The sequence below is a fragment of the Phocoena phocoena genome, chromosome X (genome assembly GCF_963924675.1).
Source record: "Phocoena phocoena chromosome X, mPhoPho1.1, whole genome shotgun sequence".
Classification (NCBI taxonomy): Eukaryota; Metazoa; Chordata; class Mammalia; order Artiodactyla; family Phocoenidae; genus Phocoena; species Phocoena phocoena.
This window is the reverse complement of record NC_089240.1, coordinates 42420942-42435656: the sequence shown is the minus strand read 5'-3', so window position 1 is coordinate 42435656 and position 14715 is coordinate 42420942. Positions and strand designations below refer to the sequence as shown.

The window sequence follows — 14715 nt, the reverse complement described above, 5'->3', positions numbered from 1 at the left end:
TGCAGCATAGCTAAAAAAAAAAATTGTTCCCCGTATCCCAAATATATACTTCTGAGTATATATACAAAGGAGATGGAATCACTGCCTCTAAGAGCTATCTGGCTATCTGTACCCCAATGTTCACTGCAGTATTATCTACAATAGCCAAGATATGCAAGCAACCTAGGGGTCTGTCGACAGATGAATAAAGAAAATGCGGTATGTGCATATGATAGAATATTATTCAGCCATAAAAAAAGGAAACCCGCCATTTGTGACTACGTGGACAGACCCTGAGGTAAGTATTATGCTAAAGGAAATTAGTCAGAGAAACACAAATACTGTGTGATCTCACTTATATGTGGAATCTAAAAATGGGTGAAGGTGGTCAAAAGGTACAACACTTCTAGTTATAAATAAGTTCTGGGGATGTAATATACAGCATAGTGACTATACTTATCAATACTATATTGTATATTTGAAAGTAGCTAAGAGAGCAGATCTTAAAACTTCCCATCACAAGAAAAAAAACTGTAACTATGTGAGGTGATAGATGTTAATTAAACCCGCAGTAGTCATCTTGCAATATACACATGTATGAAATCATTATGTTGTACACTTTCAACTTACACATTATATCAATTATATTTCAATAAAACTAGAAAAAGTTACCATGTTAAAATGAAACAACATTGGGATGCTATATGAACTTTTTTTTATTAATACATCAAATTTTAAGATCTTATTCAAAGTAGTGACCAATGTGAACAATATTTTAAGATGCCTGCAACGACTGTAACATAACATAAAAAAGTAACTGTGATCTGTATTGGTGGAAGCTGCAGGCACTGCTTTTACTATTGTGATTTGACGCCAGCATTCAGATCCGGGAGTATAGCTAAAATTTCAGTTATATTAGTGAAAATAAAGATGTAATATTTCCCTCCATCAAATCCACACATAACCCTGACTTCTACCAAGGTTAAGAACCCCCGCTCTCAGGGTAAATTTTGGACATAATCAGGACACGGCTGGAAAGATTTAGAGAAGAGGCAAGACCCCACTCAAGAATCCCCTCTGCAGTGCAGACGGACATTCCGTGATGTTTCTTTCCTCGCTGTGTTCCTGGTGGTTGCTGCAGGTTCCCACTCGGAGCTTGTATGTTCAGGACCGGTTGATGAGATATTTGAAAACAAGTTCATCAACTCAAGTTCTGGTTTTCCTGACAGCAAACAGCTTCCGAGTCCTTATCAGATTGCCAGCTAACTAAAGGTCAAAGTAAAAGGAAGTTTTAAACCAAAATATGTTTCCCCACTGTCTTCTACTATAATCATTGTTTGCTCAGCTACTAACATTTTTTTGAAGTTTTTTCCTTTACTTTCATTGTGAACCATAACACACAGAAAAATGCATAAAACATATAATGTTCATTCTTTGATGTGTAGCTCTCCACTGCGAATAAACCAGGATTTAACGATCCATACTACAGCTATTGGATATTTGGGCTGTATCTAGTCTGGGGGTACTACAAATAGTGCTGGCTAGGAACATTCTAGTACTCATTTCTTAGGAGTGGAACTGGCACACATGCAGCTTTAGCAGATAATGCCTAACAATTTTCCAGTGGCTACACCATTATATGCTGCCATGGGCGTATTCAAGAGTTCCAACTGCTGCGCATCTTTCCAGACGCTTAGTATTGTCAATCTTTTTAGTTCTAGCCTGCATTTCCCTGATGAGCGGCTTTTCATGTGCTTACTGGCCATTCTCATATTTTCTTTTCCTTACTGATTTATAGCAGTTTTTTAAATATCAAGGATACTATATATAGAGATTATAAATATCTCTTCCCATTGTGATTTGCCATTTCATTTTTTTAAAGATGTCTTTTTTACTTCTTATTTTAATGGAAGACTTGGTCTGAATAACCTGCAAAGCCATTGCCAGACAGGGATGTCCTCTAATGTGGTATCCTGAGTGTGCGAAGCCCTCCAGCACTGATAGGTTTAGCCCAGACTGTTCCAGGCAAACTGGCTCCTCACTGCTCCCTCACATACCAGGCAGGGTTCCACCTCAGGGCCTTTGTATTTGCTATTTCCTCTCCCTGGAATGCTCTTCCCCTAGATAAACACACGATTCCCTCCTTCATCTTCTTCAGGTCTCTGCTCAAACATTACCTCAGTGAGACCTTCCATGATAACCTTTTTAAAAACTGCAAACTGCCCCCCGCTAGAATTCTTGACCTCTTTACCCTGCTTTAAAAATTTCTTCATATCCCATATTACTTTTACATTTTATATATGTGTATGTGTGTGTGTGTGTGTGTGTGTGTGTGTGTGTGTGTGTATGTACATATATAGAGAGGTCAAGATAAATAGTTTGTGTATATGTGGGTGGAAACTCCTGCATTTAGACTGTGTTATTGCTTATCACCTCTTTCCCAAACTAGAAGCTCTGACGGCCAGGATATTTGTCTGTGTTATTCCCTGCTCTATCTTCAAACCTAGAACAATGCCCAGCACACAGCATGTGCTCAATAAATGTTTACTGAGTACCTCAATATGTAAAATCCTTAAAGCAGTTCCTGGCACATAAGATCAGGTGTTTTAGTAAAGGTCTGCTGACTGAAATCTTACCAGTTGATGTAAAAATTTCAAAGGTGAAATTTTACTCAGTTTTTTCTTAAAGGTGCCATTTACTCAAATTCTTAGACAAAAAGGCAAATTTACCTTAACATCTTAAGGCGAACAGTTCATTTCACTGTCTTCCACCTACTTAAGAAAAAAAGAAGGGACTCAGATACTTGGCTAAGCTTTTCCGTTCACTGTACTTGGTTTTACCCATTGACTTTTATAGCTATTGGGAGGCAGGGAAGAGAAGTTTGTCCCAGAAACCATGTGATTTGGGGCAGAAGGAGGCACACGAGGAGGGGGTCACTGTGGGCACAGAGAAAGGGCATTAAGGGCTCTGGGCCCGTGTTTCCAGACCTCAGAGGCCAGCAGGGTGTGGCGCTGTGGGGCGGCCAGGGACTGGGGCAACGTGTCCACTGTGCTGATGGGGCAGTCCTGGGGGCGCATCTCCTTGGCCAGCCGCCCCTTCTTCTTCAAGGTGCAGGCCTCCTGGTATGGTGGTGAGATGGGGGGCTGTGTGGGCGGAGTATACTTGTATTCTGAGCCATCCTCTAGCTGCAGGGACACATATCGGCAGGGGGTGGTGAGGACCTGGGAACCTAGGACAGCACCCCCCACCCACCCACTGTTGGCTGGGCGCTTACGTCCAGTGGGTAACTGCGGTCCGAATCATACGCACTCAGGTCCCCACAGGTCACAAATGGTACAATGATGCGGGTGGGACCATCTAATTGGTTGAAATCTGGATCTGACAAGCAGGGAGAGATGAGGCAGGACAGGGCTGGGGTGTCTGGGAACAGTCGTGACTCAGGCTGCACCCAGGATGAGTACCAAGGCCTCCCCAACGTATCCACCAGCTACTCTTACCCTCCTTTACCAGAAATCCTTCATTTGGTTCAGATCACTTCCTCAGGGAAGCCCTCCATGATCACCTGTTCTAAAACACACACACCCCCAACCCACTTTTCTCCGACTGCACTTAGGTCCACCTGCCATATACTGTCTGGACTTTGTCTCACTCAAGTGTGCCTGCCACAAGAGCTGCTCTGTGCTTTTTCCCTCTAGGGGCCAGTCTGAAGGTCCTCACAGGATGACCTTCCCAAACAGGGGTGGGGTTTCCACCTGGGACGTGACTGAGTCTTCTTAGTCTAGAATCTCCGCAGACAAGTGGAGTCTCCCTTGGGGTAGGACTCAGGATCCTCCTGTGACAGACTTTTCACCAGGTCCAAGAGTTACCACTAGGCCACTAGGTTAAAGATCCTTCTGGGACAAAATATCCATACGGGGGTGGAATTTCCAGAGGATGGGGCTGAGGATCCTTTTGGGACAGAATTCCCCTAAGGTGCAGAGTTTCCACCAGGGGGTGGGGCTGAGGGCCCTCCTGGGACATAAATTCCATTGGTGGACAGACTCTCCCCAGGGATGGGGCCCAGGGCTCTGGCTCTCACCGTAAGAGTGGTCCAGCAGGGGTTTGGTCAGGTCCGGCAGGAAGCCCTCAGGGGGGTCATAACCCTTACAGACAGCAAAGGCCTCTGTGGGGATAAGGTGGAGTGAGGGGCGACTGCCACCACCACCCCGTGCGGATGGGTCCCTGAGATGCACACCCCCCAGCCTGGCCCCTCCACCCCACTGACCAATGCTGGAGTTCCGGCTGCTCTTGGGCTTGGCACAGAGCACGGTGGAGAAGAAGACACGCAGCTGACTGTAGATCAGTGTCACATCCCGGCCTCGGAAGATCTGCAGGGTGGGGAGGCAGAGATGAAGGCATGAGGATGACCTTTGGAGACCCCTTTCTACCCCCTACCAGGTTCCCTGAGCCTTACCTTGGCCACAAAGCAGCCCCCTGGCTTCAAGACATGTGTAGCAATATTCAGAGCCTGTGGGCAGGACAGATGGCTAAGGCTGAGGTGGAGACAGCCAGGAGGGGGCCAAACTGAGGCAGGGGCAGCCAGGGTTACTCACGGCTAGGAGGAGCTGGGCCTGCATATACTCATCAACATCATGGAGGCCGGTTACTGCATCAAGAGAACAGCATTAGGGGGCCTTCCAGTCTAGCTATGCTCCTGTTCTAACCTCCCAGAGAGGTTAGAGAGCTAAAAACATTTCCTAGGCTCTCTTACTGCTAAGGTTCTGCATGCAAATACTATCTGCCAACTAGATGCGTACTCTGAGCTCCTAACCCTTAGGCACTCATTTTTATTCTCAAAACCACCTCAGGCGCGAATATTGTTATCATCATTTCTACCTGCAGTCCAGACTGTTCCTCGACTCCAGACTCAGATCAGAACGAACATCTCAGACTCAATACATCCAAAAACAAACTCCCGATCTTCCTGTCCAAACCTGCTCCTCCCATCATCTTTCCCATCTCATCTGATCCTTCCAGTTGTTCAAGCCAAAAATCTTCGAGTTACCTTTGACGCACACCCACCCACCACTCTCTCCTCACACCCACATTTAAGCCATTAGCAAATCTTCTCAACTCCACCTGGACGACTGCAGCAGCCTCCCCTCCCCAGGTCTCACCCCTCACACTGCTCACAGCAGCCAGAGGGATCCTGTCACAACCCAAGTCAGGCACGGCCCTCCTCTGCTCACAGCCCTCTCATGGTTTTCCCCACGCTCTCATCTCAGTGAAGAAGCCAAAGTCACCACTGTGGCCCAGAAAGATCCACACAAGGATCTGTTCTCACCTCCTACAACTCTCCTGCTCACTCACTCCGATCCAGCCACGCTGATCTCGCTATACCTCGCACATGCCAAGCACCCTCCTACCTCAGGGCCTTTGCATAGGCCAATTCCTTTACCTGGATTGTTCTTCCTCCAGACGTGCCCCCGGCCCATTCCCTTGACTCCTTTAGGTTTTTGTGCTAAAGCCAATGAGGCCTTCCCAACTTTATTTAAAATTCCTACAGGTACTCCCCTCTTCCCTCTCCTTTTCATTGACATCCCCATGGTACCTATCACCTTTTGACAGGCTACATAGCTCAATCACTTGTTTCTCTTCTGTCTGCTCCCACTAGAACACCAGCTCTATAAGGCCAGAGATTAGTAGAATTTTATTCACAAATATTTTCCCCAACATGTACAACAGTGCCTGACACACAACAGGTGCTCAGTAAATGTGCTGAATGGATGGATGGCTAACTAACTGAAAATAAAAAAAGAAAAAGAGTGAACACTGAAATGGAATTGGACAGTTGCAGAGAGATGAGCAATAAGAAGATGAAAGGGTGGACAAAACCCAAATGGTATGGTACGGGGAGGGAGAAGACAGAGGCAGAGAAATAGGAAACAGAGGTAGGGAGAAGTTGCTAGATATAGGAACAGCTGACAGTGGAGAGGAGAGGCAGTAAAAGAAGCCAACAGAGGCGGGACATACAGAGAAGGACACACATAGGGCCCCCGCCTGGCCTCCCAATCCCTGCTGTTTACCATCAGGAGCCCCGTCGCACACCACTAGGTCCGCGGGGCAGCCCTCAAAGTGCTGGATGATCTCCTTGGCAGTGGACAGCTACGGAAAAGAGGGAGGATGAGTGGCCCCAAAGCACCCCCTCCACAGCCCTCTAACCCCACCTGCCCTTGGCCCTGGCCCGCAGCCCCTGGGTCAGCCAAATTCTCAGGCTTTGCCTAAGACCAGGCTCCATCTCTGGGATCATTTTTTGCTGTCTCTCTGTGATGATGACAGGCTGGCTCTGTTTCTCTGCTGTTACACTCTCTTGGGTTCTCTCAGTTACTCCATCTCTGTCTGTCTTTCTCAGTCTGTCTTTCTCTTTCTCTCTTCCACTTGCCGTAGCCCCCAGGTTGGGGGGCCTTTGCCCAGGATACACCCCAACACCCCAAGCCATGCTCTCACCTGAGTGATATCCCCCTGGATCTGTAACACACCTGGTAGTGGAGCCATTGCCTGAAGGTCCACGGCCACCACGTGGCCGGACCCCTGGCCCCTGTGGACAACATGGTCCATGTCAGCCCAGTTATCACTCCTGGTCCACCCTCCATCTAACCTGCCCTCCCACTCTCCCATCTGGGACTCCACACTCACCCAATCTTCTGGCTCAGCACCTGGCTCCAGCTGCCCGGGGCCGCGCACAGGTCAACTGCCCGCGTCACACCTGAGCACACACAGGAAGGTGTAGTGGTCAGCTGCACCCACCTCTCCAACCTGGGACCCTACAAAGTTCACCCCTTTCCCCTGGGGAGCACCCGTATCTATCTGCTGCCTAGATGCCCAGCTCCTTTCGCATACCTGCCCATCTTCCTGCCTGGCCTCTGCCCCATAGACCCTCCAAGTCAGCCCACCTAGCACAGGGAGCTCTGTAGACCTAGCCCACTTGTCTATTCCCTTCGCCCACCCCATCCCCCCATGACTCGCCCGCCAAGTGGGGACCTTGGAAGAGTTGGAATTCCTCGTCAAGTTGTAGCAGCTTGAAGGCACTGCGGGCACGCCAGCCATTCTCCTTGGCTAGGCGGTAGTAGACATCCCGCTTATCCTTTGACGTCCGTCCCATCTCACACACTGTTTGCCCAGGGACCTGCCAACAGTAAGCTGACGCCGCCCTATATCAGTAAGTGGGCCATCACCTACCTCTGCAGGGCAGCGAGAACCACAAAAACTAAACCGGGCTCATCTGACCCATGTGACAGCTCACTCAACAGGTGGGAAGGCTGGAGCCCAGTCACTAACCCCAATGACCTCACTGAGCCTGAAGGACCCCACCACTGAGCTCTCAGGCTCCATCACTAACCCCACAGATCCCCCCCAAAGATCCCACAAATCCAACCCTTATCTCATAGATGACCCATTACTGACCCTGTCCACCTCCCACTGCTGTCACTCACACACCACATATTAAACCCCACTATCAACCCTTCTCTGCCCACCTTACCCCCAATAACATCTGTCTTCCCAGCTCTCCTCTTTGCCCCTAGAGTCATATAGCCCTCCTAGCCCCCCATTAATCCCTTGCTTTCACCCCATTATCCTCATACTACCTCACTGCACTCCCCACCTCCTTAATCTCTCTCCCCTGAAGTGATTAGGCCCCCAATAATTCCCTTATTACTACATCTTTATCACCGCCCCCCCATTAATGCCTGGAGAATCATGGTCTATTAGTCCCCCATCGAGCTCTCAATTACTATGATTTATCAGTCCCCATTAACCTGGCCCTCCAACTGATCCTTCATAGATCACACCACTAGCCCCTTGTAACCCTTCACTACCACACATTCATGTTAATCCCTGATAATCATACATCAGTTCCACATTCTCCCCTCACTGCCCACCTTTATCTCCACCCAACAATCACTTGACGATCACACCCAACAGCTTACTCACTCCTATTTGCTCACTCTGCTCACTCTGCTCCTATTAATTCTTCAATGATCATACCATCATCACCCACTAAAATCTTTTGATTACAACACCCCTTCAGCCTCTCATTCTCTCTTCTTTGATCACTACTCCCATTAGTTCCTTGATCATGACTTCTACCGGCCTCTATTATTCCCTCCACAGCCGCACCATTATCCTTTCAATCACTATGCCCCACCACTCTTTAACCCGCTGAATATCATACCTCCATCAGTCCCTCAAGGATCACACTCCTACCTACCTCCCATTATCTTCTAGTTGCCCACTCTACCATCCCCTCATTAATTAACGAACACATCCCATTGGCCCCCTTGAACACATCGACTAAAACACGCCTTTTAGCCCTCACCGATTTCCCCAATAACACTCCCACCAGACCTCTATTACACCCACGCAGCCCACCAAACCTCCACACCCACCCATTAACAGCCCTCTGGCTACACCGCCGGTCCCTCCTCATCATTACCTGAAAGCCCAAGTCCCCACTGGGACCACAAGACCGGCTCCGCCGGTATCTGGACCTCTGCGCCCCCCCCGCCCACCCCCAGACCATCCCGCATGAGTGGTCCCCTTCTCCAGACAAACCTTGGGTCTGGAGCCTACCTGGTGCCAGCTGCCCGGACTACGCAGCTGCAGCGCCGAGGGCGAACTTGCCTCCTTCCCTCACCGGCGGGACAGCGCAGGCATGCCTCAACCGTCTTGGCCGGGACCCAAGTCCTCCGCGCCCCAGGGCCTACCTTAAACTTTCGGAGTGGGGAGAAGCGGAACGAAGGAGGCCGGTCCGCAAGCAGCCGGAGCCTCGGCGAGAGCGCAAACCGGTGAGAAGTCGTAGGGCTTCAGTTTGTATTCTAGTTGATCCGAATGTCTGTCGCGCATGCCTAAGGGCAACCAGAGCGTGGAAAGCGTGTCATAGTGGAAGGCGGTAGCTCGCGCCAAGCGGGGACCAGACCTGAACGTACCACGTGAGTTCCGCCATCTCGCGCCGACGTAGCCCGTCGGGCGAACTGCCGTTCCCAGCATGCAACGGGCGTGAGTAAAGCGCCAAAGTCGCGCACGGCATGGCTGAAACGTCGCGAGGCACGAGAACTGACTTTGTTCTTTTGTTACAGGGCGAAAATCGCCGTACTCTCTGCCCCTCCCTTCTTGTACAATAGTATTCCTTGAACCTGTGGACTACATTTCCCAAGATACAATGCGCGCGGCGGCACCTATTTATTTTTCGCACGCCGCGAAGTGCAATCACCTCTGGGGTGGCGAATTTGAGAGGAAGGAGAGTGCGTTAATTAAGTGCGCGAGCGCGCAGAAGCTGCTCGGCTGCAATTTCAAATCCCACTTCCGCTAACTGATAGCGCCTTCTGACTGTTACCGTCTCAGAACTGCGGTTTCTTCTTCTGTAGAATGGGGATAACAAGTAGTTCAGACTCCACAGAGAGTCATTGGCCGGATTAAATAGGTGTAGTTCCGCACACTGCAATTCTGTGTTCTTCAAACACTTTTAACTCGGACCTAGAAAAAAAGACTGCATCTCGACCCAGTGCACAAGCAAATATAGTAATGGAAACATTTGTTACAGCGTTTACCATGTGCCAGGCACTCTTCTGAGTGCTCTCAGTGGTGTGCTGGTAAATGGTTAACAATCAGCTCTTTAGGTGGAGAGGGAGAGGAAGCCCTGATTTCTAACATTTGCCAGTTTCCATGGTTTACATACTATCATCTTGTCAAATTTCAACTTACCAAGGTGTAGTCACGGAACACAGAGTCTTGGAAGAGATGCACTAGTGCACCATTGTGTATTATTTCTACAGTACAATTAAAATAGGGATAAATGATCTCAGGAGCATAGAAATAATGAAATGTAGTAAAATAATAATTAAGAAGTGATGGGTTTTGAGTATCACCTTTTAAAATCTAATTTATTTAATTATAAGTTTACATAATTTCATTTTTAATAATAGCTGTGTTTTCCCCAGTTTACAGATGAGGAAAAGGAGACAAAGGAGAATATATATATATATATTCTATGTGTAAACATATGCCATTTACTGCGTATGTGATGATATAGAAATATATAGTGATGTCTAATATTTACTAGTATATAAATTATATATTAGCAAATAAATATGTCATGTGGAAATATATCTATGCTTTTTTGTATAGTTTATGTATAAAATATACATATCTTATATAAATGTATATGCTGATATATATATATATAAATCTGCTAGTATCTATACATATCTACTTACTAAAGTAACTACTAAATGAAATATACTATTAAGTATATAAATGTGTTATGTCAGGTGGTGATAAAAGCTATGAAGGATAATAAAGGAGGGTGAAAAGATTGGAGAGTAACAGGGATTGAATTGCTATTTTAGACAGTGTGTTCAGGGAAGGCTTTCTGACGAGGTGACATTGGAGCTGAGACCTGAAGGGGAGCACACCCTAGGAATATTTGGAGGAAGAGCATTCCAGGCAGAGGGAACACCAAGTGCAAAAACCCTGAAGTGGGAATGAGCTTGGCGAGTATTCAAACAACTGAACGATAGATTCATCATTCCTGAGAAATGTGAGCTTCGCTAGGCAGGGGTTTCTGTTGTTTTGTTCACTGCTGCCCCCCTGGCGCCTAGAATAGGGCCCGGCACACAGGTGGTGTTCAATAGATGTTTGCTGAATTCACCCTTTTGTTGCTTTGTTCCTTCACTCTTTCCGTAGTGGTGTGCTCTGCATTTATGTGGGGCCCTGGGAGGAGGTGTAGACAGCCGCGCAGAGACCCTGGAGAGCCAGGGAGGAAGCCAGAGCTTCTCAGCGGAGTTCAAGGGCATTGTGGGGGGCGGTGGGAACATGGCTCCCCTGCAGAGGTGAGCAAGTGTGAGAAAGCAAGGGTTCAAGCCACCAGGCGCTGCTCCACAGAGAGGAGGGGGTGCCAGGCATTGGGGGCCCATGTTCACCCTGTGGGATGCTTCCTGTTTTCTTGCCTCTCACAAAGAGGATGTTTAATTTTTTGCAAAGAAACTTGCTTCCTCCAGCAGGGCTGGGGGGATTGGGGGACAGGAGCCAGGCTCTGAACTCCCCAGGCTCTTCCCGAAGTGGGGTGTCCGCCTGCAGCTCCCACCCAGCACCCCACTGAGTGTAAAGGTGTCCTCCCCTCAGCCTCCTGAAAAGGTCAAGGAGAGGGGAGCTGCCAGGCCAGCCCTGTGCTGGAGGGCATCTTACCACGTGAGGGAAAGACGGGGGTGGTCCAGGTGCAGGGGACCAGACGCTGACTCAAAAAGCCTTGCCGTCTAGGGGCTGCTTTGAGGGACGGAAGAGTTATCTGTGGGGAGCCTGCATGAAAGGAGAGATTAGAATCCAAACCCAGCTCAGTGGGGGGATGCCTTCGCTGGCAGAGAAGAGTTCATTAATTCCTTTCACAAAGATGTTATCGAGCGATTACTGTATGTCAAGCATTGTTCTTAGCGTTTCACCTGTATTAATTCATTCAATCTTCCCCATGGCCCTGAGTTAGGCAGTAGTAAGCCCTGTGGGAAGCTGAAACAGTGAGGTTTCGAAACTTGCTCCTGGCCGCACAGCTCCCAAGTGGCAGAGCTGGGAAAGCTTGCGTTGTTAACTGCTTTGCTCCGTGTCTCCCTCCCCTGAAGACTGCTGAGTAGTGTTTTAATGAAAAGCAGGGGTCTGCTTAGAAGAACTGACAAGATCCTAAACTGACTTTTAATAGATTCGATAGGAATCCCAAGTGTCCCACGAGGGTCTGCTTTAATGAACCAACAAAAGCCTTAAATGACCCTGAGAAAGGGCCCTACTTTGATGAACGAACAAAGCGTTCTTATCCCTGGCACGGCCTCAAGGCCTCGGTCAAGCTTAAAGACATCTGTTCCTTCTAAAGCAGGCTGCCTCTGCAGCCAGATTTCACTTTCCCTTTGTTTTTCCTCCTACCAGCATATGTGGAACACCTGCTATTTGCAATGCCCTGAAACTTAGCTGAGCTATGGGGTGCAGAGCTGGATGAAGGTTTGCCCCTCCCCTAGAAGAGTTCACTCGGCAGAAATAAAAATAATGATGATAATATGACACTTGATAAGTAGCATTCATTGACCTCCAGCTGTGTGCCCAGGTGGCCTTGTGCTGGGCAATGTTGGAGGGCAGGGCTGGCCCTTGGAGGGGAGGACAATGATCAGAGGAGGAAGCTGCTGCTGGGAGGTGGTGGGTGAGGGCATCTGTTTTTTGTTGAAGTTTCACTAGTTCTTTGGATGGGACACTTCAAACTTTTCTTGGAATCTAGACACCTGCCTAGCCAGTCCCCGTCCCCCCGCCCTTTAGTCATTTGGGCCAAGGCCTCTGCTGACAGGTGTCTCTTTCCCTGGCTGGCCTGAAGCACAGATGTTTAATGGCTCCCAGGGGGGAAGAGGAGAGAGACGAGAGACACGGAGTAGGCCGGGATAGACGGTGGAGTGGTGTGTGTGTGTGCACCCGCTGGCTTGTGCCCACGCGCCTGTGTATGAATACCCTGAGGGTATCTCAGCTACCTGTACATGTTCCCAGCAACAAACACATGTATGTGAGTTCCACGTGTGTCTTACTATGTTACTTGCCTGGTTGTGTCTATCGCTGCCTATCCAACTCGTGTGTTTCCTTTTTGACAACTGTGTGTTGGTCCCGTCTGCTTGCGCAATTCATCTATATGGGGCTGTGTGTGTGTGTGTTCCCTGGGTGCTTATGTGTCTCCTTTGTAATGCTCGTGGGTGAGAAGTGTGTTTATCTGTCTCTCCTCTGTGTGTGTGTCTCCGATGTCTGTGTGTCTTTCTTCTCTGGCACCATGTTTGCATCTCTCCTCGGTGAGTGGCTATAGGTGTGTGCTCCCTAAGGGCATTTCTTCTGGTGCCAGTGTATGTTCCCTTGTTTCCTCTTCATGCAGCTTTAGGTGTATTTTCTGCATTTCCTCTTTGTAATGATAGTAAGTGTACTCTCTGCATCCCTGTTTTTCCAGTTTGTGCGCCTACATATGCATTCCCTGTGCATGTCTTCCCCGACTTGATTTGTGTGAATAGCTGTGTATACAAGGCTGTGTGCACCTATCTGCTTGAATGCAGTTGTGCATGTGTCTGTAACTGCGGCTTCTCTGTCTGTACAATCGTGTCTGCCTGTGGGTGCCTCTCTCTCTGTGACCAGAGCTGTGTGTGGTCGCAAGTTCATACACAAATTCACATGCACGTAGGTATCATGATAGAGGCTGAACCTGGACGTTGGCCTCCAGGGTCATCTGAACCTGGAATCACATGTGTTGGAGATGCTGGGCCTGTGTATGATGTCGTCGGCTCTGTGGAATCATATTTGTGTGCTCTGGCTCCGTGTGTGGCTGCGAGTCTGTGTGTGATTTGCCTGTTGGTTCTCTTTGGCGTGGCTGTGGGTCCATGGGTGATGATGTCTGTGAGTCTGTAGTGGCTGTAAAGCAGTGTGAGCCTGTCACTGCATCCGTCTGTGATCTCTGTGTGTGGCTTAGTGGGTGATGATACTTATCGGACTAAGTCACTCTGTGTGGCTATATGTGGCTGTCCCATGGCCTGGGCTCTCCATGTGCCATCTGCGCGTGTTCGTATTGGTCAGCCTATATTCTCTGTGTGTGGCTGGGAGTCTGCATGCGAGTTTGTACCTCTGTGGGTGATGGCGAGCCTGCCTCCATCTCTAAGCCCCTGGATGGGGCTGTGATCCCTGAGTGTGCGGGAGTCTCTCTCCTGCTGTGGGGAAGTGAACGCCCCATCCCTCACCCTCCTCCCACTGCGAGTGGGGTGGGAGCCTCCAGGCTAGCTTTGAAGCCCCAGCCAGCCCCTGGCCTTTCCGGGAATTCTGTGCTCCCTGTGGGGGGCGGGCAGGTGGGTGGAGGGGCTGGGACAGAGGCCTCTTGTCCACCTGGGCCACAAACAGCCCAGTCGAGTCGGGCCTGGACCCCATGTCCACCCCGCCTGACTTCCTGCAGGAGACACATGCTTTGCCTGGGACAGACATGCCTATCACATGCCCGAATGGAGTCAACTGACAGACCCCTATTTAAGAGAGACAGGCAGACAGACAGTGGGGCTCCTCCGTTAGGGTGTGGACAGGCTCCACCCAAGGCCTAGGCTGGGGTCCAGGACTTCAGGGTGTGCCTAGTTTGCAGACAGTGTGTATCCACACTCCCCGCCCAACTACAAGTGCCCTCCCTGCCTCCCTCTGGGGACCCCCCAAGATCTAGGGTCCTCTCTCGGCTGGGCTGTCTGTCTGAGGTCAGCCTCTGGTGGCCTGGCCGTGCCTCTCCCTGCACCTGTCCCACTGCTGTCCCCAGGTCTGTCTGCTCCTCTGCCTGAATCTGACTTTCTCTGCCTGTTGCCACCTGCCCCTCCATGTGTCTCTCTGCCTCAGCAGGACTTGCTCTGTCCCTTTGAGCCAGTGTGTCTGTTCCTAATCTCTGTTTGGGGATGTGTCTGGCTGTGTCCACCTGTCCATCTGCATTCATCCAGGAGCTTGCGAGAGCCTCTCCTTGCCCACCGTTTCTGAGTCTCTTTCTTCGCTGACTGCCCCTCTGCCTGTCTACCACTCCCTCATACCCTTTCTGTCCCCTCCTGTTGTCTGTCCTTGTGCTGTTTCTTCTGCCTGCCTGTCTCTATTTGGGATTGTTTCTCTTCCTATCTCTGTCTCTCCTCCTGCCATCCATCCCATCCCACTGTATGTCTGACCCCTGAGTCTGTTCTGTCT

General features: G+C 49.5%; 1 protein-coding gene across 2 annotated transcripts; it reads right to left on the bottom strand.

Annotated features, from left to right (window-relative positions):
- Window positions 1-633: 633 nt before the first annotated feature.
- Window positions 634-8960, bottom strand: FTSJ1 (FtsJ RNA 2'-O-methyltransferase 1). Of its 2 annotated transcripts, XM_065900808.1 has the most exons (13): window positions 8724-8960; window positions 7000-7158; window positions 6655-6724; window positions 6466-6556; window positions 6045-6123; window positions 4572-4624; window positions 4433-4486; window positions 4244-4346; window positions 4058-4141; window positions 3254-3357; window positions 2967-3164; window positions 2709-2750; window positions 634-1241 (listed from the first exon to the last, which is right to left on the bottom strand). In XM_065900808.1, exons 2-12 carry the CDS (start codon window positions 7118-7120, stop codon window positions 2718-2720), a joined length of 990 nt encoding a protein of 329 aa, XP_065756880.1. In that variant the 5' UTR covers window positions 7121-7158; window positions 8724-8960; the 3' UTR covers window positions 634-1241; window positions 2709-2717. The 2 variants fall into 2 exon arrangements, with proteins under 2 accessions (XP_065756880.1, XP_065756881.1); XM_065900809.1 differs by lacking the exons at window positions 634-1241; window positions 8724-8960 and having other exon boundaries at window positions 2718-2750; window positions 3254-3351; window positions 7000-7120.
- Window positions 8961-14715: the final 5755 nt, after the last annotated feature.